Below are 22,597 nucleotides of genomic sequence, written 5' to 3'. Positions count from 1 at the left end.
GGACAACCTTGAACAATCTCCCTAACTAAGGGGTGCCTCAAGTGATCTCTGTTGTAAACAGGATAATAATGGCATCTTCTTCATAAGATCATTTTTGAGGATTAGGTTACCGCATACATATTAAAGTTTATTATAGTGCCAGGCAAGTAGTAAGTGTTCAACGAATCTTATCTGTATTACAATATGAAGTTCATCCTTACAGTCTTCGTTTAGTAAAAGATACAAACAGGACAATGATGGTATAATGCTAAGTCCAATCAGGGGCTTCTCTTTAGGCTGACATCACACTGGGAATGGAAGACATTAGGAGGGCTTCCTACTCTTAAAATAGAGACAGTGTGCCATTGCCACTTGAGTCAGATTGGGGAAAACAGGTACTGTCTACCTTCTTCTGCATTCAGTCTTCCTGACAACACTGAGCACTTTCAGAATTTATTTCTTCTCCAAAGCTTCCCAAAGTCTGGGATTCCCCAAAAGACAAAGGATGGAAGACAGAGGAAACAACACCAAGTGTGCAGGCAAGACTTGGCCAGCCTCCACAACCACAACAGTGAATGAAAACTAGTGTTTGGCTTCTCATGGGCTGCAATGTATGAGGTCTCGTCATTGCTTTGTCATTTTAAGAACAGTCTGCCCTTCTGTGGCAGCCCCAGAATGTTCTCTCGCTGGGATCAGCTAACAATCTCCAAAGCAAGGAATCCTCTTTTCCCCACCAAATGTCTCCCCAGTTATTCCTTCTTTTGAAGCTTGAAGAGAGAATAAAATTAATTTCATCTGCCCAGAAAATAGAATAGAGAGGAATCCTATTTGGAGCCAGAATGAGGAATCAGCTTAGAACTTCAGTAAGGTAAGCCCACCGTCTGCCTTAACACTCTTAGGAATGAGACCACACATAAAAAAAATGTCTGCCTGTATCGAAGTCTGGCAGCAAACGATACCAAACCCTGATTCAAAGTGGCTTGAAGAAGGAGGAAATTAATCATTCTCACAGGATGGGACCTGCAAGAGAGAGCCTAGTGCTTCTTGAGGACACTCTGGGATCTGCTGTCTCCTGTGTGTTGGTTTTCTCCTAAGAATGGAGACAAGATGCCTAAGAATGGAGCAACATATCCAGGAAGCAAAGGGGTCATTTGTTTGTGGCCTTTTCTCAGTAATGAGCAAACCTTCCCTAGAAGCACCACAAGGGACATTCCCTCACACCCCATCACCCAGATTTGAATCACAGACTCTTTCCTCCACTTGTCTCTGAATGTGGAATGGAGGTACCACAAGCAGAATGTGCTAATCATCTCAGAAAATGGATGCTTCCAAATCCACATGACCACTAAGCCACTCAGTGGGCTTCTGGTGAGGACCAAAGAAGGAAAGGAACATGACTATACTTCAAAAAAAGTTAACATGCTGTACAGTTATTCCCACAGATAGAACTGTGGTAAGCCATCACATCAAACATGTTCAAAAATGCCTTCTGTTGGATACTCCACACATACGAAGAAGCATGGTTAATAGCACGAGGGAGAAGATGCTAATGTATCTAGTATAATGTATCACCTTCAGTAGAGGGGGATAAATACAGAAAGAACTGCAGGGAGGGTTCCAAGACAAAGTTGGGGCATGAGGCAAAGAGAGTCACTCCCCAGTAAACATGATGGATTGAAATGAGAGTAAAGTGATTTTTTTTTAAGCATGGGGGGAGGGATTCGCTAAACTCTTCAAGAGAACTGAAGCAGCAATGGTTGCAACAAATTTTGGAAGCTGGGAAGTGGCCCATCCAGTAGTAACTGACTTCGCAGACAGGGCAGGAAGCACAGAAGCAGGCAGGGATTCATGCCACAGAGCTGCAGAGAGTCTCTGGAATTGGGGTCACCAGACAAGGGTCCCAAAGGTAGGAAAGCTTGCTAAAAGTCTGTGCCTGAAGCGGTCAGACCCCTGTAATCTCCTTAGCCCTAGCTCCCTTGTGACTGCCTACATTCTGTCATGTTTGCTCTGCTAAATCAGAGCAACTCTGGACTCAGAGACACAACAGGTAGCTAATGGAAGGGGTGCCGCTTTAAAAACCGGGGAACAAGACAAAGTCTCCGTACCAAATATTGGACTCCTGGTCTCCCTCCCAAATCTGGCTCACTGAATGCCGCCACCAACCTATTCCCCTCACCTGATTCCTTCCACTTGATTTCTTTTCACCTGATTAGTTTCCTCTGAGAGGAACGACCTTCCAGACCTTCCACCAGACCTTCCACCAGACCTTCCACCAGACCTTCCACCAGACCTTCCACCAGACCTTCCACCAGACCTTCCACCAGACCTTCCACCGGAGGGAGTCCTCCAATGAAACTGTTTAGCAAGATAATCCTCCAGCAGAGGTGCTCAGGGCCAGATGCACATTCGGATCACCTGGGGAGCTTCTAATAATCACTACTACCTGGGCCCCAGGCAAGATCCTATGTCATTCAGTCATTTGGCAAATAGGAATGGAAAGTTTACCGTGTGCCAGGCTTTGTTACAGATTCCAGAACACTGTTCTAGGTGTCTTTCTTTGTAAGAAGGAACTATTCATTCCTGGGTGTAAGCCCCATCCACACATGCAGACTTTCCAGTTAGCTTTTAAATGATCAGTTCAGGACCAGACATTAGAGGAAAGTTTTTAACATGCATGAAATTTAAAAACAAAAACAAAACGGGGCGCCTGGGTGGCGCAGTCGGTTAAGCGTCCGACTTCAGCCAGGTCACGATCTCGCGGTCCGTGAGTTCGAGCCCCGCGTCAGGCTCTGGGCTGATGGCTCGGAGCCTGGAGCCTGTTTCCGATTCTGTGTCTCCCTCTCTCTCTGCCCCTCCCCCGTTCATGCTCTGTCTCTCTCTGTCCCAAAAATAAATAAAAAACGTTGAAAAAAAAATTAAAAAAAAAAACAAAAAACAAAAACAAAACAAAAACTAGGAGGAAATCTGAGGGGGGAAAATGTGCAGGGAATAGAGGAACGCTTCAAAGAAGCTGTCATTGAGATCTGCAGAGAGTTGGAAAGCTTTTCATCTGTGAAATGAGAACAGGAGGTTATAAAAAGAATATTTCAGAGATTTTTTAAAGAGCTCTTGGAAATTAGAAATTTGATGGCATACATAAAAATTCAGTATACGGGTTGGAAGATAAAAGGAGGAAATTTCCCAGGAAGTAGAATTTTTTTTTAAGAGAGAGACAATATAAGAGGAAAAAGTAAAATAATTAGAAATTCAATCCATGAGGATCCCCTTCCAACTTAATAGATGTTCCAAAAGAGGAGAGAAATGATTTTTTTTTTTTTTTTAATTCCAGAAAACTGTTCAGAACCGAAGGACATGAGTTTCCAGACTGAGGTGTCTTGAAAGCCAAGTAAAATAGACGGGGGAAAAAAAAAAAAACAACTCACAGCAAGATATGTTATAAAGAAATTTCATTACAGACAGAGGACATTATAAAGAACAAGGAGAAAACCCTAAAAACTTTGAGAGGGAAATAATTCCATTCAAAGCATCAGGAATTAGGATGACAGACATGTCAATGCCAAGCCTGAACCTGGAAGAGCAATGTTTTCTGAATTCTGAGGGAAAAGGACTTCCAACCTAGAGTTCATATCTCATCACACATGCAGTCAAACTTGGAAGATCTTAAAAAACTGATTTCCCATGTACTCTTTTTTAGGAACTTCTGGAAGATGTGTCTTACCAGAAAGAGAACAGAAACAAAGAAAGAGGAAGATGTGGATCTAGAACCCAGGGGATGCCACATGGGAAAGAGGCAGTATGAGTCCCCGGTAGAATGAAGAAAGATTTCCAGGATGATGGGTGTAGAGCAGGCCTCAAGAGCAGCAAATCCACAGTGGGGAAGGAGGCCCGAGGGCCGGTGAGGGAGAGTACCAGGTTGAGCCGTGGGTACCTGCAGTGTTTGAAAATACATACAAAGAGTCGAAAGTGGTTGTTTTGGGGGCACACGAGTTGAGATTGGTGAAGGGTGGGGCAAGTGACTGCTGCTTCTAGAAATATCGGACTTAGAAAATTATATGTATGTATAGTTTTGATTAAGGAAAAAAGGGAAACTTGGAATCAGATTCCAGAATGAGAACCCAAACACAGATCAGGAAAGGTTCCCCACCCAGGAGAACCCACTTCCAGAAGGCAGCAAAGGTACTTGGTGAAACCTTTGGGAAACAGAAGAGATGACGAAGGAGGCAGGGCTGAGCTCTTGGCAGAGCAGATGAGAAGAGAACTTAATGTCCCAGGAAAGAGGCCAGAATGGGGTCACTATTTCCCTTCAAGGAAACAATTCCTAAGTGTGACCTGCCTGGATCTACAGAGGAGATTAGCAGGAACGGAGGATTAAAGGGGACTGTACATGCTAAGCACAGTGTCAGGCAATTTGTGGCAGCAAGAAGGCAAGCAGAAAGGCGGTTTCTGGAAGCTTTGCAGCTCTTTATGAAGTCTTCCTTTCCCACTGGATTAGGGTATGTCCTCAGACAATTCTACCCAGTCATGCAGGCTCACAGACCCTAAGGGTGAAAGAGCGTGAGCAAGCCTGAGATCCCGAGTCCACATGGGTTTCCCCACTTTGCCTGGTACATCTGATTTCCAGTTTTGTGTGTAGCCCACTCTGAGAACCCTTTTCTTGTAGAACCGGACAAAGGTGTCCTTTCCCAAGGCCCACCCTACACCAGTGGCTCCTGTGGCTGCTCCCTAAAGACAAAGCATTTGACTAGAGATCCTGAAAACAATTGGAGTAAGTCCTGTTAACTTTGTTAATATTTCAGCTAAAGAAAGGGTATAGGTTAGTGAGTGTTACATGGCCAGATTAACATTGGAGGTAGAAAGATCCCCTTGTACCTCATTTTTCACTTCATCTGCAAGGGCAAAACAGTCTAGGCATGTCAAGTTTGAAAATACTATTTATTTCATGTGTATTTGAAGATGTTTAGGTCATGCCTTTTATGATAGTATTTACAGAGTTTATGTCATGCCCTTTATGATATCAAACTCAGCCTGACCTATTTATATGAAAAGTGTTTATTGTTTACCTTCACAGAAGCTTTTCTCCCAGAAATGGTTCCCAGGATGACAGCTGTAGTTATCTCCTTCTTACCCCCCTAAGACAAGACTGACTTAATTTCACCCCTAGTATTTATAAACTATCTATTAGGGAATAACAACATGATAGAAAAGGTCATTCTCTTTCCAAACATCTTTCATCTTTAAAATCTTAAAGTGTCTGTGGACACTAAATCAAAATATTCTGTGAATCAATGGTGGGGGAGTTGTCCAAGCAGGCTGTTTAGTAGTTTGGGGCAAAGATCTGTCCCCAAAGGATGCCATGGCTCCCTGAAGGCTCAAAAAAAAAAAGTTCCCACTGGTGGAAAACAAGACGCATCTTTTCTCTGCCTCCGATTCCCTCCCGGACTAGCCAAAGCGAGGAGCTTGGGATAAGGGCAATGTCACAGATGCCCAGGTTGCTGGAACACGCCGCAAACACACAAACACACTTCATGGGCTTCAACAGCACCTCTTATCCGAGGTGTCTGACAGAACCGTGGCTCTGGAGCCCCTCCAGCCTTGTCCCTGGTGCCTTCCCGGCCCCCTCCCCTCCGCCTATCACACACACTCCGGGCGCCTCCTTCCGTCGAGTAATTGACAAACCAGCTCCAAGTCGGTTTCTCCTCCCAAGGAACACAAACCATCTCTAAACACGCCAATCCCCCAGGTCAAAAACAAGACGCCCAAGTGATCTGCGAGATGAGTTAGTTGGCTGCGGCGTTTCTCCGAGGCTGGAGCTAAATTTCTACATTTGTGGATTCAGCCTGGATCCGCACCCCCAACCCGATGGGGAGGGGAAGCCTGAGCTTTCTATTTGCTAAGCATATTCCTACCTCCAGTTCTGCAGTCACCTCGGGGGTCTCGTCTCCCGCCGCCGGCGTGCGCGTCGCGAGCAGCTGGCCGCGCTAATCCCGCGCGCTGGGGCCCCGCTCGCCCGCCCGCGAGCCGCAGCTTAATCACCTGCCGCCGCCCGCTGCGCGCCGGAGGGGGGCGCTCAGCGCGGGCTCCCCGCCCGGGACGCCGCCCCCCTGCGCGCCTCCGCGCCTTCCTTCTGGAGCTGGTGCCTCTCGGTCCGCTCCATGTCCGTGGGAGGACCCCTCCTCCCGCCCGCAGCCCCGGCTGGGAGGTTATGAAAAGACTGTAATGGGATCCCGGCTCGCTCCGTCACTCCCCGGCTCACTTGTCAAAACTCCACAGCATTCCAGAACCCCTTCCCCGCTCACTCCCTCGCGGGGAAGAGGAAGCCGCCTGCGGGAGGGTTTCACGGACTTTGCGGTTGCTCGCGCAGACACCTTTGTTTACATCAAGTGCCGGGTGGGGGAGGGGGGCTTCCCGCCGTCCCCGGGAGCAGGTTCGGAGCAGCAAACGCCCTTCTCAGACACCCTCGCCCGGTCAAAAGTTCTCCCTCTCTCCGAGAAGCTCCACCTCCCCGACACCAGTTCATTTCATAACCGCTCCGTTTCATAACCAGCAGCAGCGTGGGTTCTTACAGGGGGTGGGTGGGGGAGCCCCAAACCAGAATCGCAACCATCGCACCGGGCAGCGTGTCAAGAAACTTTTCAGAAACCTCCAGTCAGAGCCTTGCTGCCGCAGGAACCCAATTTACCACCGCTGAATTACAATCACCGGTGACTGCACAACTTAAGCATTTCCTTTATACCTTCTCCCGCTCCCGCGCCCCTCCCGTCGTCTACGGGGTTCAGTCAACAAGTCATTCCCCGGAGAGGCAAGGATGGGCTTGGGCCGCTCAAGCCATCTCCAGCTGCAAACTGATGAGGAAGCCCGACCCACGAGGCTGAATTGTTTACATCACACCCACCGAGGGCTTCCTGTCTCTAATTAATGGGAATACAAATAAGACAGGAAAAGACTGTTTGCTTTTCTTAAAGCAGGAGGGGGGGGGGGTTCTCCGAGAGAGGGGGAGTCACCCCACATTTCATTGCATAAAGAGGTTTTTTAAGACTTCAATTGTATTTTATTCCATTTTCCCACCTTTAACACTTGTTGAAAAGTAAAAGCATCGCTGTGCCAAACCTCAAACCATGAAGGAACTTCTGCTCACAGCACATTTTCACCTGGCTTCAGAAAGGGATCCGGCTGAAGCTCCCAGAGGGGGCAGAGGTATGGCGACCACCTGTGGTTGAATGGCACCCATCTAGGCACAAACGGAAGACCTTCGCCCCCTGGGACTTGAGAACACCCATCCCACTCCCTGGGGTTCATACCAGAATCTTGCCCCAAACTTGGGTCTCTCAGCTATGGTTCTCTTCCTGGGTATCCAGCAGCCCTTTAACATAAATTAGCTTTGTGAGGTATAGATCTGGTGGAATTCGAAGCAATTAATTGTAAAGGAAGAGGCAAAAGAAGGCTCCTGTTCCCAATACTATTACTGTTACTGGAATGGGTAATTAGAGCCCGAGAGGGGCCAAGCCATGTCAAGGCCAGGCTGGTAATCTGCCTTCTCTCTGAAGCAGCCCACAGAGAACACTGGTAACTAATCACCGTAATCACTAGTCCTGGAATTACCCCCAGTTGCTTCATTCAGGTTGGCACAACAGCAAACCTGGCGACAGGCAGGACTGCCAGGTGCTGGCGTTCCTGTGAAAGTACTACAAGGAAACAGAATCCCAGGATAAAGTGTGTCTCTAGGAGGTGTGGGTATCACAACTGACAACGGTGTGTGGAGTTTAGGAGAACACTATAGGTGTCCAGTGAGAACAAGCTTTGCATGCCTCAAGACCCTACAGTTCCTGGGTCAAAGCAAATGAGGCTTGTGATTTTAGGAAAAGCTCAGAACTCTTACAGTGTCTGGCTTACAAATATTATAAGGTCTCGGTGAATGTTGGCTCCTCACCCCGCTCCCATTTCCCTCTCTTCTGCTTAGGGGTGGTAGTCCTAGTAGATTCATTAGCATACATCTCGGTATCTGGTAAGTTTTATGGGAATTAGGTTCAAATTGCATGATTTTCTAACAATTTCAGAAGTGATCCTTTCTTCCTTTCAGATTGCTTTCTCCACTGACAGTTTCTTTTTTTAAATTTTTTTATTAAATTAACAAGAATTTTAATTTTATTCATTTTTTAGAGAGAGAGAGAGAGAAAGAGACAAAGTGTGAGCGGGGCAGGGGCAGACAGCAAGAGAGACACAGAATCTGAAGCAGGCTCCAGGGTCTGAGCTGTCAGCACACAGCCTGGCGCAGGGCTCGAACCCATGAACCATGAGATCGTGACCTGAATTAAAATTGGACGCTTAACCCACTGAGCCACCCAGGGCTCAGGGGCCCCTCCACTGACAGTTTCTTAGTGCTTTACTTCTAACTTTCTCTGCTCCTTCATTCAATCTGGTATATAATTTATGATGTGCAAATCAATGCTGTTTAAACTAAATCCAGGATTTTAAGCTTAGTACAAATAAATATTCTCCCTTCCCCCACAAACTTTGTTGTCTAAACTCAGTTTAGGGTGTGTATATGCCAGGAATTAAAATTTGACATCTGTTTAATAACTTAATTTCAGGAAAGCTTTGGAATGCATATGACATTCTCATCAGCATGCCAGAAAGATATGATGTGCTCAGTCTTTTCCCTCACCGGTTTCACTGCCGACTGGAAAAGAGATCAATGGTTCAGTAAACAAAGGGGTGCTTTAAAAGTGGCCTCCAATTTTACCCTGGGTCTGGTTTAAATAATACTTACGATTGCTATGTGTACACCAGAGTCTACAAGTAATATTAATTTGAGCAGAAACTGCTGATATGTTAAGAGAATCCAAAGTGTCTTCAACACATAAAGGAAATGGTTCATTAAAAAGAGTTTAGAGTTCAGCAGGATGGCTGATTACAAAGTAGTGTCCTGAGGGGTGATGATCAAAATGACAGGCACAAATGGGAGTTAATATCTAGATTTGAGAAAAACAAAGACGCAAGGATCACAGCAGACCATGCATTTAATATGAATTCTGCGTATTGTACTGATAAGAAATAGGCAACACAGTACTGGGGCAAGTTCACACTGGCGGGAGGTTGACGTGAAAGAGAAATGCCTCTCCTCATTCCTTCCTCCCCCATAATGAAGAATTTGGCAGCTGATAGACTCTTATTAGGGTGATATGTCCAGTGTGAGGCCCCTCATTTTAAGGGAGATGGGGAGACACTGGAAAGGTTCCAAAGGAGAACCAAAATGATTAAAGATACAGAAAATAGAACCTTTGAGGGAAGGTTAAAGGATTTGCAATTGTTTAGTCTAGAGTAAAAAAGTGCCTAAAGGCAAACTTAACAGTCATCTCCCATTTGAAGGGTTATTATAAAGAGGATACCGACCAGCTGTTCTTCATCTCCACAGGAGACAGAAGAGGTAAGAGGCACAAATTCAACATTAAAATTTGGGTCAGACATGAAGGAGGCTTGCTTGACGCTAATGGTAACTGACACGACACTGACATCACTGTGCAGTCTTTACCTATCAAACTCCATCTTAAGTGATAGTCTTAGTCTGTTTAGGCAGGAGCCAGTCTAGAGAACTCCTTTCATTCCCTTCTAGGGCTAAAGTGGTCCTCTTGACTCATGGAATATGGGAGCAAAGGTCCTGAGTGTCCATGCTCTACAAGGCCCACAAAAATATAAGGCTCCCTGCAAACATATGCTCACATCTCATTGGATCCTTGTTTATTAGAATGGGTATGTCTAAGAATCTGTCCAACTCCAGGGGCACCTGGATGACTCAGTGGATTAAGCATCCAACTCTTGGTTTCAGCTAAAGTCATGATCTCACAGTTCATGAGTCCAAGCCCCGCATCAGGCTCCTCGCTGACAGTGCGAAGCTTGCTTGGGATTCTCCCTCTCTCCCTCTCTCCCTGCCTCTCCCCTGCTTGTGCTCTCTCTCTCTCTCCCTCTCAAAATAAATAAACTTAAGAAAAAAAGAATATGTCCAACTCCAAACACTGAATAGATGATAAGTATATTTTATAGACTTGCTACCCTATAGTGTTTCTCTGTATAGGCAACATTGCTTTTTGGTTAGTGGACACACAAATATTAGTTGATGGTGATGTTAAAGATAATAATAGCTATGCATTATTAAGCTCTTACTATAATTATGTTGGCACTGTGCTAGCAACTTTATGTAGATTATCTCTCTTTTCTCTCTCTCTCTTTTTTTTTTTTTTTTTTTTTTTTGCAGGAGCCCTGTGAAGTGGGAATAATTATTAGGCTTATTCTAACACAAGGAAACTGAGTGACAATGGGGTTAAGTAGCAAAGCTAGTAAATGTTGGAGTTCCCAATTCAAACTCATTTAGTTTGACTCAAAAGGGTGTGCTTACCCATTAACCACTGCTTTCGATCATTAAGTATTTTTAGCTCTTGGGAGGGAGGAAACATTGCAAAGAGGAGCATTTATGCTTGTTGGCCCAAACTGATGAAAAAACAAGACTTCTATAGGTTTATAACACCTAAGGAATGCAATTTTTTCCCAGGTTAGCAGAGGAAAGAACTGGTTTTGCCTTCTGATCAGAAGCATGTCTTTCTGTCTGTCACAAAGCTGAAGAATCCAATCAAGGTTTACCTCTGTTTTATTATTTAGAAACTATAAGCTATTCATCTATAACCTAACCTTCCATATAGTAAGTCTTCTGTGACTGTTGAATGAATGAATATAAATGCATTATGACAGGGATGCTGAGCTGAATTGAGTTTTTCCAACATGCTGGTGATCAGACTCTGGTGGGTCATTTGTATGAGCTTCTTATCAGAGGCCCCTTAAGAGTCTTAAAATGCAACTCACTGGCTCAGTCAGTTAAGCATCAGACTCTTGGTTTCAGCTCAGGTCATGATCTCATGGTTTGTGGGTTTGAGCCCCACATCAGGCTCCATGCTGACAATGCCGGGCATGCTTGGGATTCTCTCTCTCTGCCCCTCCCCAGCTTGCTCTATCTCAAAATAAATAAACTTTAAAAAATTACAACTGTTTCCTTTAATTCAGCATCTGTGAGAAAGCATATGGATGGGTCACGTATTTTTCCAATGTACACTACTTTTAGATTGAGAAAAGATTTTTAATGGGGTTTACTGAGTGCTGTTGTATATCAACAATAGATGATTTGTGAGTGAAACAAACATCAAAATGATTTTCAGAAAGGCAAAACGAACCACACACATATAAAATATTAATAGCCTTGATCCAAATTACTACAAAAGACAGATATTTTCCCATTAGGACAATTTATCCTGAGTCTATAAACAGAGAGGGGCATAATTATCCATGTGTTTGCTAACAGATTTAAACCTTATGTAGCTATAAAAAGCTGGAGAGAGGAAGAGAGAGGAAATTCCCAGGAGAAGATCCCCAACCACATCCAGGGCCGTCAGATCTCCATAAATACAAGGCCCAGCAGTGGCACCAACTGAAGCATGAGAAGAAACCTCAAGATTTTAACACAAACCACAGAAATAACTTTGAATTGTCTTAAAACTAAACAATGACAATTCTATCCAATAAACTTACAGCTGACACATGGGCAGAGTGGTGACTTCCTGGTGTTCCAGATGTAGTTAATGGAAACATAATGCCCAGATTCAGTAAATGTTGACTGAATGTAAAGAGTGGATGACTGTCTGAACAGATGCCCAGGCTTCCTCTTTCCCCCTTTATTTTTTATTACTTTTTTAAGCTTATTTATTTATTTTGAGAGAGAAAGAGCACGTGAACAGAGCAGGGGCAGAGAGAGAGAATGAGAGAGAGAATCCTAAGAAGGCTCTGCAATGTCAGCCCTGACCTGACACAGGGCTCGATCTCACAAACCGTGAGATCACGACCCAAGCCTAAACAGTCAGACACTTAACCTACCGAGCCACCCAGGCACCCCTAACTCTTTCCCCCTTTAAATCTCTGTTGGAAAGATGTCTCTGAAGCTTCAAGCCCAAAGTCCCTACAGAGGTGTAGAACCATTTGACACTGGTACTCTGGGAACAGTTGATGGAACCAGAGATGGTTTCTAACTCAAAGATACCAATTTGTGATTTTGCCATAAACACAGGAAGGGGAATGGCAATACCTGTGGATCCTGATTCAAAAACTCCTGTTATTTACGATATGGATTCTGAACTATTTGAAGTCCAACAGAATCAAGCACTAGGTGGCCAGCACCTACTGAGCACTTACTGGAGGCTGGGTTTTGTTCTAAGCCCCTTACATATCAATTCATTAAATCCTTATTACAACTTAAGAATATGTACTATCATTATCAACTCATCCTACAGGCAGTGAAACTGGGCTAAAAGATTACCTCATTATCTCATGGTCACACAACTAATATGTAGAGGAGCCAGAACTCAAACCAATTCCATCTGGACCCAGTGCTATGTTCTTAACTGCTCCCCAACGATACCTGTCAAGTCCTACCTCCTGCCACTCCTCCACACAAAATCACTATTCCAGTCAAAGTGTTGATCCACAGATATTCAAAGAACATTCTAATCTCTGCAGGATGTGTTCCCTGACCTCCCTAGCCTACTGTTACCTCTCTCTTCTGAGTGCTCACATCACTTATTCTCCAATAACTGCAAACATATAATTTATCTGGTTCATATCACATCTCTCCAACTAGATCTTAAGTTCCTTTTGGGGTAGGACAGTGTGTTGTATGGAAGTCTGGAGATAGTCTGTAGAAAGGTCTAGATTTAAAGCCCAAATCCCATAATTATTACCCATGGGACCCTGAGTAAATCATTTAGCTTTTCTTACTCTCATATTCAAACCATATTCCTCAAGGGCTTATTGGGGAGGAAAGATTAAATGAAAAAATGTATATGAAGTGTCTAGGATGATTCTCAACCACTGGCTACTTTGCCCCCCAAGGGCAATGTCTGAGAATATTTTTGATAGTCATAACTGGGGAGGGGTGCTACTGTCATCTAGTGGGTAGAGGCCACTGATGCTGCTAAACATTCTACAAAGTATAGGACAGGCCCCTACAACAAAGGACTATCCAGTCAAAAACGTCAGTAGTAGTAGTGCTGAGGTTGAGAAACCTGCTATTAATAAATTTAAATTTTTATTAAAAATATAAGTTTCCATTTTCCTCCCTTTCCTTATTTTTTATAGTACTCTGCTTATGGTAGGTATTCAGTAAATCTTTGTTGAGTAAACCTATTTATAAATGGGTAAGTGAATGTATGAATCCTAAGATATTTCACTAGTAAACACTTGACTTGAGGGTGTGATCTAGCCATGGCAGGGGTTGGGTGGGAGTTAATTAACCTAGAACAGAACTTTCCAATATCCAAGCACAATGAAAGGAATTCTGAAGTAAATCCAATTTCATACCAGGGCACTGTGCCCAATGAAAGTGGTGTCAAAGTTGGTCCCAGGAAAGCTGAAGAACTTAGACAAAGGCCAGCCCCCCCCTTTTTTTTTCTAATTTTTTAAAATATTTATGTTTGAGAGCGAGAGAGAGAGACAGAGTATGAGTGGGGGAGGGACTGAGAGAGAGGGAGCCACAGAATGTAAAGCAGGCTCCAGGCTCTGAGCTGTCAGCATGGAGCCCAATGCGGGGCTTGAACCCACAAACTGTGAGATCGTGACCTGAGCCGAAGTTGGACGCTTAACCAACGGAGCTACCCAAGTGCCCCAAGGCTAGCTCCCCGTTATTGGTGCTTCCCAAGTGACTTGCTATCACCCTGCATATGCCCCTTCATCTGTTTCTAATCCCTACTCCAAAGGATAATATAGCAAAAGAGCCAGAAGACTATGGGAATATTTGTTCAATCTCTCATCCCTCGTCCACCACCCTCCTCTGCAACAACCACACACAACCTGGATCCCGATCAAATGAACTCTCATCCAGACCGTGGATTGAAGGGCACCTGGGTGGCTCAGTCGGTTAAGCCTCCACTTCAGCTCAAGTCATGATCTCCTGGTTGGTGTGTTTGAGCCCCACGTGGGGCTCTGTGCTGACAGCTCGGAGCCTGGAGCTTATTTCGGATTCTGTGTCTCCCTGTCTCTCTGCCCCTCTCCCACTCACCCTCTGTCTCTCTGTCTCTCTCTCAAAAATTAATAAACATTAAAAAAAAAAAAAAAAGACCGTGGATTGAAAAACATGGTGGAAACAAAAAGAACATGCTTTACTTGAAGTCATTATTTTAAGTCATGAAGCCTTCAATAAACAGGCTCAGTAAGATCAGTTCCAAGATATAGAAATCCAAGAATAAAAGCCTATATTCCTGGATAGAGCATAAATCATATTAAGAAAAACCAGAAATAAGACAGAGGGAGAGGGAGTAGAAGAGGAATGAAGGGAAGGGAAAGGAAAGGAATGGAAGAGAGAGGAAATAATTCCTTCCGTCTTCCATTCTCCAGACTTGGTGGCAACATTTGCTTGTATTCCATCTTTTGCAGTCAGAACATATAAATGATTTTCGTGTAGTTGTATATGAGAAAAGTTATAACGTTAGTCTAAGCATCTCTGGGATGCTGAACTAAATTACCTGCCTAGAACTGTGAGAAAATGATAGGTGTTTTCTTGCCTCAGGCCCCTGAACACATTTAAACTGGGATTGTCTTCCTGCTCTAATCACCTTCACCTGGCTAATCCCTACTCACCTTTCTGGATTCAGTTTAGACATAACCTTCTCCAGGGATTCCCTCCTGACCCTCCCCTAGAATATATATGGGCCCTGCGAAGCTTAGGTAGAAGCATCCCTACTGCCCATTCACTTGCCTACTTATCCTTCTAGACTATAAAATCTTCTAAGGTAAGGTTGTGTGGCCGTGTTTACTATTTTATTTCCAGGGCCTAGCACTGAGCCTGGCACATACGAATATTTGTTAAATGAGTCAATATATATCAGGAGACTTCCAAATGCATTCATCCCTGCAACTACTTATTGAGTGCCTACTATGAACCACGTATAGGGCTAGACAATGGGCAAACAATTATTACCTTAATATTAATAACAATAACAGTAAAAGGAATTACAGCTAATGTTTATTGGACACTTACTATGTACAAGGCATCATGCCAAGCTCTTCCATGTATTCTCTTTAAATCATCCCATCCAAAACCCATGTGACAGACACATTATCATTCTCATTGAACAGATGAAGAAAGGTGCCAAGTCACTCCCATGGACCTTAACCACACAGACTCCATGTGAAAGAATTTCTGACATTTAAGTTCCTCAAGCTATATTTACATGGGCTTAACTCACATCAACTAAGAGAGGGTTATCTGTGAATTCACCCATGCCCTTTGCTGATGTCTGTCCCCTTGCCCATCCACTCTTCATATTGTCTGAAATTTATATTATTTTTATATAGACTATCGTGTGATGACCCCCATAATCTACATTCTAGACACCATGAGCTAATGTTTGAAGGACACGTCTCAGAGTCCACGCTTGAAATATCACTATCCAAATCTGCAGCAGAAAGTTTTGTAGTTATCAAAATGGAGGTTAAAGATATTTTTTTCATCTGTGGAATGAGGGATTTTTAAGATAAATTGGCTAGAAAGGGTTGTGTGGCCACTTCTGTCTTTCCCTGCTGAGCTGTAAGGATCTGGGGGAGCCAGCTCCCGGAACCCTCTGAGTGGTGCGTCAGCTGTGCAACTCCATCAGTCAGGGGACCCCCAGTTAATGGAGGATTTTATCATCTGACAATAAAGTCAGATGATTCTTCCCACGGAGTGGTCGCATGGACTTCAGAGAGAATCTGCTGGGAAAGTGCTCATTGGAGCACCCACCGGAACAAGCGATGGAGATGTAACCAAATATAAAGGCAGGTTGTGGGACTACTTCTGTGTGTGCTTGCTGATGCCTGCTCTAAGTATGGCAGGGGTCAAAGACTTGTTTTCACAGTAACCTACCACCTGGCAGTTAAGTTGTCAGACAGGAGGTATATGGTTCTCAACCTTTTCTGATTGGTACTGATATTTAACAAAAGAGCCTGACAGTTGTGGGCAGCCAGTCAGCTCAGGTGAGGCTACAACACCCTCTTCCCTACCTTGGTCTCCAGGCAAACACTGTTTGTCTTTCAGTACAAGCTCAAAAATCCTCCCTGCTGGGAAGAAGGCTTACTTGATGAGTCATCTCCCCTCAGGAGTTCCAAGGAATCATCTAGCTGTTGAAATGGCCGCCAGCATGTGGCTGAGATCCTTCTGATAAACCCCAGTTGCTTAAGATAACCTGGGCAGGTCTCTTTCTACATTCTGAAAAAGCCCAATTTAGCAAATGGGTTTATTTTAGAATATGATTTATTGAGTCAGGAGTCATATTAGGTACTGAGGAAACACTGATAAGCAGCACTGACGATGGGCCCAATGAGATTGGAGACCACAGGGAGACAAGTAAGGCATCAGGCAGTTACAGTGCAGTGTGGGATAACTGCTAAGTCCAGGCAGTTGTCAGAAACCCACCAGAGACCAGGGAAGGCTTCCAGAAGTGACTATAAGCTGAGCCCTGAGGATAAGTAGGTATTAGCAAGGTGAAGGAAAGATTCCAGGAAGTGAAAATGCCAAGTGCAAAGGTCCAGAGGTGAAACAGAGATGCCATGTTCTGAGGTCTACAAAGGTTCAGCCTGGCGGCAAGTTTGGTCAGCTTGGAGCCAGTGTGAGGAGAACAGCAAACTGGACAATGGCTAGAAGTATGGCTTTGTGAGAAGTTTGGGCTTCATTCGTGATAGGGTTTTAGCAGAAGTGCTCTGAACAGATTTCCATGTTTGAATGATCGTGCTGGTTCCAGGGAAGAGAATATCTAAGAAGATTAGGAGAGTAGAGGGTGAGGAAGCTGTCACACGAATCTAGCAGAGACAAGATGGCGCCTATCCTGGGGGAGTCTCTGTGGACCTATACTTCCCCTGTATCTGGGATAAAACTTAGGCAATGCTCAGTTTGCAGGTTCGCTCCTTCTGCCAGACTGTGAAACCCTTGAGGGTAGAAATCAAAATTTACTTACCTCTGGAGCTTCAATACCTTATTCAGTACCTTCACCCTTATTCAGAGAGAAGGGTGATAAAGCCCTCAGTAAAGGATTAGTTGGTACATGTTGGTTGGTCCTCATGTACAAAAATGATTTCCTTTTGCTGGATTCTTCATCACCAGAACCCCACCCCACCCCTACATCCCTTCCACGTCTTCTCTGCCATTGCTGCCTGCAAAAAGCCTCTTTAGCCACTACTCTTCCCTTTCACATTTGGTTGCCCTAAGGGATATGCAGACTCAGCTTCCCTTCATCAAGCACCGATTTTGATTTTAGTCTTCATAAGCCCACTAAACATTTTGCGCTGCTCTTTTCTCTCACTGTGGCCCAGCTCATCCCACCCCTCCATGCAGGCAAGACTTTACACAGGTCCCTCCCCCACCATCTTGAAAGTTTCCCAGGGGTGACCTCACCTATGTGGAGCAGCTACTCTCATCGGATATCCTAAATCCATCTCACTATTTAAGTGAAAATATAAAAGTCTTACCATCTGCAAGAAGCATCCATGAACTCCAGTTAACCTGGCACAGAATCCTAACTAAATGTAATCCCATTCATATATATTCCTGTCAACTGCATATGATTTGATGGTTTCCATGTTTTCTCTTCAAGGACATAATACCGGAGTATTACACATTCACCTCCTTGTCCCTACCCCCTTGCTTATACAATGTATTCAAACTCCTTCTCCATCCTCCCCTTGCCCTGGTCCCTGGATGAAAGAAACTTCTTCCAGCTCACAGAGGTCTTCACTTTGACCTACCCCTGAGAATGGGGACTTGGCAAAGATGGATTTAGAAGCATTTAATCCAATCAACCTCTAGGCCTGGTCCACACCCCAGCCCTGTCAGCTGGCTTTAAAATAGTGAGCAATAGGGTGCCTGGGTGGCTCAGTCGGTTAAGCGTCCGACTTCGGCTCAGGTCACGATCTCGCGGTCCACGGGTTCGAGCCCCACGTCGGGCTCTGGGCTGATGGCTCAGAGCCTGGAGCCTGCTTCCGATTCTGTGTTTCCCTCTCTCTCTGCCCCTCCCCCATTCATGCTGTGTCTCTCTCTGTCTGAAAAATAAATAAATGTTAAAAAATAAAATAAAATAAAATAAAATAGTGAGCACTATGTCACCCAGAAGGGCCTTCGTAGACTTTTAAAGAGAATTAAAATTGCATAGTATCCCAGGGACTCTTCTTTTCTCCAGAGGGCATCACCTACCAGGGGCTGGTGCCCTTCCCTTCAAACAGGTTTGCACCAATGTTATCAAATAAAATATAAGAGACCCAGTTAAATTAGAACTTTAGGTGAAATGTGAATACTTTTTATGTCTCAAATATTGCATGGGATTTTTTATTTGCTAAATCTGACTGTCCTATTTTGTACTTGTTACTCAGTTTTTAAAAAAATCACATCTATACTCATTAATAGGTAAAAATCCAGAAAGCAAAACATATACACATTTTTAAAATTTTGGAGCCTTGAAAATATTCTTTGTGCTGTTTCTCACTCTGATGGATGTCTTCTTACAAGGGTAGGTTTTTAATCATCTTTATGGCTCACTTGGAGTCCCTCACCTCTCTGCCCTACCTTTCTCACTTGGTTTATAATTCTCTTCCCATGATTACTCTTTGCATCATTAAGTTCAACCACTTTGACCCTTCTTTCCTTCCCAAGCAATTACCATTCAATTGAGTACTTCACCTTGACTTGCTTGGTCTTATGATGATATATCAAAACATCTCCTCTTTACAAGTCAGTGAACCACATTAAGGAAACACTGAATAGCCAGTAAGTAGTTCCCCAATCAATTCTTCCAAATTGACTTCAAGGATCAGCTTCCTCTTCCTGATTGCACTATGTTCTCCAACTCTGGGAAATCCTTCCAGAAAAGCAACTACAGAACCCCAATCCTGGTCTGATTCTGTTCTGGTCTATCATTGCTTCCCATCAGCTGGAGAAAGTCATAGTTGGGAAAAGCAAAGGACCAGATAAAGCTCTGAACAATTTTCTCACAAAGGAAAAGACTGGATGCCTCTCCAGGTCCCAGGTCCACCTTAACCATGTTGTTTACAAAAGCCACGCTATTTACAAATAGTGCCATATAAAGGGTCTAACATAACCCCCAGGAGAGGAGAGTTTATAAATGCATGTGTGGAGGAAAAGGTTATGAAGGGGAACTAACACTGCTATTACTTTCCAGTTTTCAGAGAGTAACTGAGATTGCAAGTAAGAGATTATAAGTAAGACTCAGAGAGAGAACCAGGTAGCTGGCAAGATCTTGTAAATTTGGATGCTCTCTGGGTGGGCTGGTTAGGAAGGAAGGAAAGATATTACTGAGATCCAGAAGGAGTTGCTAGTGTATCAAGGGGGGAAAACCTACTTTGAATGACCACGGTCACAAATTAAAAATAGCCATGGTAGTTGAGAGGCAAGTCATTGCTTTTTAAAACTTCCATTATATTTTTAGTATTATCATCACTTTCATCTATACTTCATTCCCCAAGAGTAAGATAAGACCGATAATTAACACACATACTCTACACGAAAACAAAATGCCTTGAGAAAAATGGAACTTCTAGTGACCCAGGTCTCCTGACTTCCAGTCCAGGATGCCTTCCTTGCCTAACAGATAGTTTTTGCTCTATTAGGTACCAGCTGGACATTGGTCAGAAAGCCACTTTCAGACTCATCCCAGTACCTCAGCACTTCCAGAATGTGCTAGGATTTGAGACTGGGCTGTGTCAGGGTGAGCAACCCAGTGGGAAGAGGAAGGCCTGGGTTTGGATCTTGGCTCTTTTTTGCCAGCATGGATTCTCTCATCTATAGCTGGGGATAATGGCATTTACCTCTCAGAGGTGCAGTGAGCTATAAAATGAGCTGACAGGTGTAGAGTCCCAGCATATAACTGCAATATGCATAAACATCATTATTAACAATGACTCTAATTGTAGGTTCAGGATTCTAACTTGCATGGAGGAATTCAAATATATGTCAATCCCCACCAAGATAGGGAAGGAATGGATGGAAACTGGTAGTTTCTCAAATCTACCAAAAGACTTGTTGAGTTATATGTGTTTTTTTTTGAAGTGACAAGAGAAAGATGCAAATTAATAATGGCTCACATTTGTTGAGCGCTGGCTGTGTGTCAGATACCGTGATAAACCTTTACATGTATATCCTCATTTTATCTCCCATCACCTTATGGGTTAGGTATTGTTCTTCTGGACTCCAGTTTACAGTTATGGAAACCCCTACCTAGTGGGGTTAAGAAACTGCCTGATGTTATATGTTTTATAAGTGATAGGATCATGACTCATTAAATTAATGCTCTTATACAGACATGTGTAGTCCAACCAAACCATTCTTGTGTGTGTGTGTGTGTGTGTGTGTGTGTGTGCATGTGCACATGCTTGCATGCAAGTTCATAAGGAAATATACCAAGTATTCGCAGTGGTTACCTCTGGGTGGTCGAATTAAAGGTAACGTTCACTTTCTTCTTTCTGCCTTATTAAATTGACTATGTGCTGCTTTGCATTTTGATATGAAATGTTTTTCATTTTCATAACAAACAAAATTTTAAAAAGTAAAACAAAATGAGGACACATGTGGGGGAAGGAATGATATAAAAAGGCATGACATTTTCAAGGACCATTGTAATTTAACTTTCAGTTTTTTCTTTCAACCAAAGAAACCTTCACAGAATAAAATGAACTTCTTAAAAATTATATTCCTCCCTGACACCTGAAAGCTCAGGTTCCATTGGCCCTATCTTTCAAGAACATCTGAGTTCTAAATCTTAAATCTGCTCATGGTTTGAGCATCAACATTAAATCAAAGATTTTCCAATTATTCGTAACACCACCAATGAGTTCTTTTTTTTCTTTTTTTTTTTTTTACCAATGAGTTCTTAAAATCTTTTGTTTCACTACATTTTCCATTTGCACCACAACTTATAACTTATGAGCAAAGCCCTTTTTCTTCTCTGCTTATTACTAAGGGATACAAAGATGACAGATCACCAAAGATAACATTCATCTCACTATTTGCACTGAGCTCTGAAGTCTTCCTTAAGGAGAACTGTGATGATAAATTAAGATTTATTACCCTCTGTAAACACAGCTAGTCTTCAAAGATGGCCTCAGTGGGAGAGTAAGGAATTCAAAGTAAATCGAAGGAGCTCGAAAAGGATGACTTTCTCCTGTTTTTCTGCTGTTAACAACAGTGTGTGATGGGCATGAGAGAGCCACCTGTCCTCTAGAGCCAGGGCCCCAGTTTCTTCCTGGTGAGAGCTGCTGGGGTCCCTCACACCATATGTTCTGGAAGGATGAAAGGGAGGTGTGCTGAGAAGCCAAGAGGAAGGCTGAGGGGGGCAGAAGCTTTGCCCTCCCCTCCATCCCATTAGAGCTTGCTTATAAGACGAGGCTAAAAGGCTCTCATGGGAGCAAATGGTTTAGAGTTCAACTAAGCAAGGTGTCCAGGCAGTCACAGACCTGACTTCCTGGGAATGCCCAGACTTGGAATTATCTGGAATTACAGTGATTGGGCTCAATGTATGAAGGTGGCAGGGAGGCAGTATAGCCAAATTTACACTGACACCAGATTATTAAATCATTGAAAAACCACCACTAAAAACCATGGACCTATGAAGAAAATGGAGACAATTTGTCTGCCTAGCCTTTCTTCTGTTTAATTTCACAGAGCAATGCCTCCACGTAAGCTTTAGAAAACTCACCTGTACATTTGCATGACTGTTTTGTTTACCAGTTCAAATTATGGTGACTTTCAAAGTAGAATAGTGGGATTAATGATCAAAGTCTTCTAGACTCAGATTTCAGACACCTGAGACTGTGCTGTTGGGGTCACATGCTTATTATGCAAATCTTTTTGGATAGCATTTCCTGCTCCACAGGTTTCCAGAGTCTAAAATATACCCACAGTCCATAAAGTCTGGAAATACAAAATATTATTTTTAGTATTTTATTTTTTACCAATTGAAGATGTCCTTGACAGAATTTTGTATATTTTATCTATGGTTCCAGAATTAACAGACACCATATGCATATATATTCTCCCTCACCCTCTGTTTTTTTTTTTTTTAAGCTTTTCTTTCCATCTTCTTTAGTCTTGACTCATGACTCATTTTATTTTGAGCTACTGTATCAGTCAGGGTTTGATCAGAGAAGCAGAACCACCAGGACCAACATGTAACAGTGGATTTGTGATAGGGAACTTGACCTCATAAAATTGTGATAGGGACCAGTTCAACAGTCTACATACATGTATACAAGGCTGTTGCCTCTCTGTCTGGGGTGGGGCCTGAAAATCAGCAGGGCAAATAACCCAGAAGAAAATACTCAAGTAAAGTGGGGAAGAGCGAGGGCCCCCAGAAACGTGTAAGGAAGAGCTGGAACCCAAGAAAAGGGAGAGAGACCCATCTCCCCAGCTCACCCTCCATGATCTACATTAAAGCTGAACATGCTTCCGGACCAGGCATCAGGGGAGCTGGAGGAGGAAACCAGGGGCTGGAGGAGCCACATGCCCTGCCCTGGCCTGGGGGTCAGGGAACTGAGGGAGGAACCCAGAGGA

The 22,597-nt window shown here is 43.7% G+C and overlaps 1 protein-coding gene across 6 annotated transcripts in view; it reads right to left on the bottom strand.

Annotated features, from left to right (window-relative positions):
• PDZD2 (PDZ domain containing 2) overlaps window positions 1-22,597 on the bottom strand; it is a 366,979-nt gene that overhangs the window by 182,847 nt on the left and 161,535 nt on the right. Inside the window, exon 1 of one of the 6 annotated variants that reach the window (XM_058716596.1) lies at window positions 6,233-6,636. The exons of 4 other annotated variants lie outside the window; for them this stretch is intronic. In XM_058716596.1, coding sequence (XP_058572579.1) covers window positions 6,233-6,252 — 20 coding nt within the window. In that variant the 5' untranslated portion in view covers window positions 6,253-6,636. Of the gene's footprint in view, window positions 1-5,885; window positions 6,213-6,232; window positions 6,637-22,597 lie in introns of those variants that run through there. One more of the 6 variants, XM_058716602.1, reaches the window with a different exon arrangement.

The sequence above is a fragment of the Neofelis nebulosa genome, chromosome 1 (assembly GCF_028018385.1).
Source record: "Neofelis nebulosa isolate mNeoNeb1 chromosome 1, mNeoNeb1.pri, whole genome shotgun sequence".
Taxonomy (NCBI): domain Eukaryota; kingdom Metazoa; phylum Chordata; class Mammalia; order Carnivora; family Felidae; genus Neofelis; species Neofelis nebulosa.
This window is presented reverse-complemented; position numbering and strand designations above follow the sequence as displayed.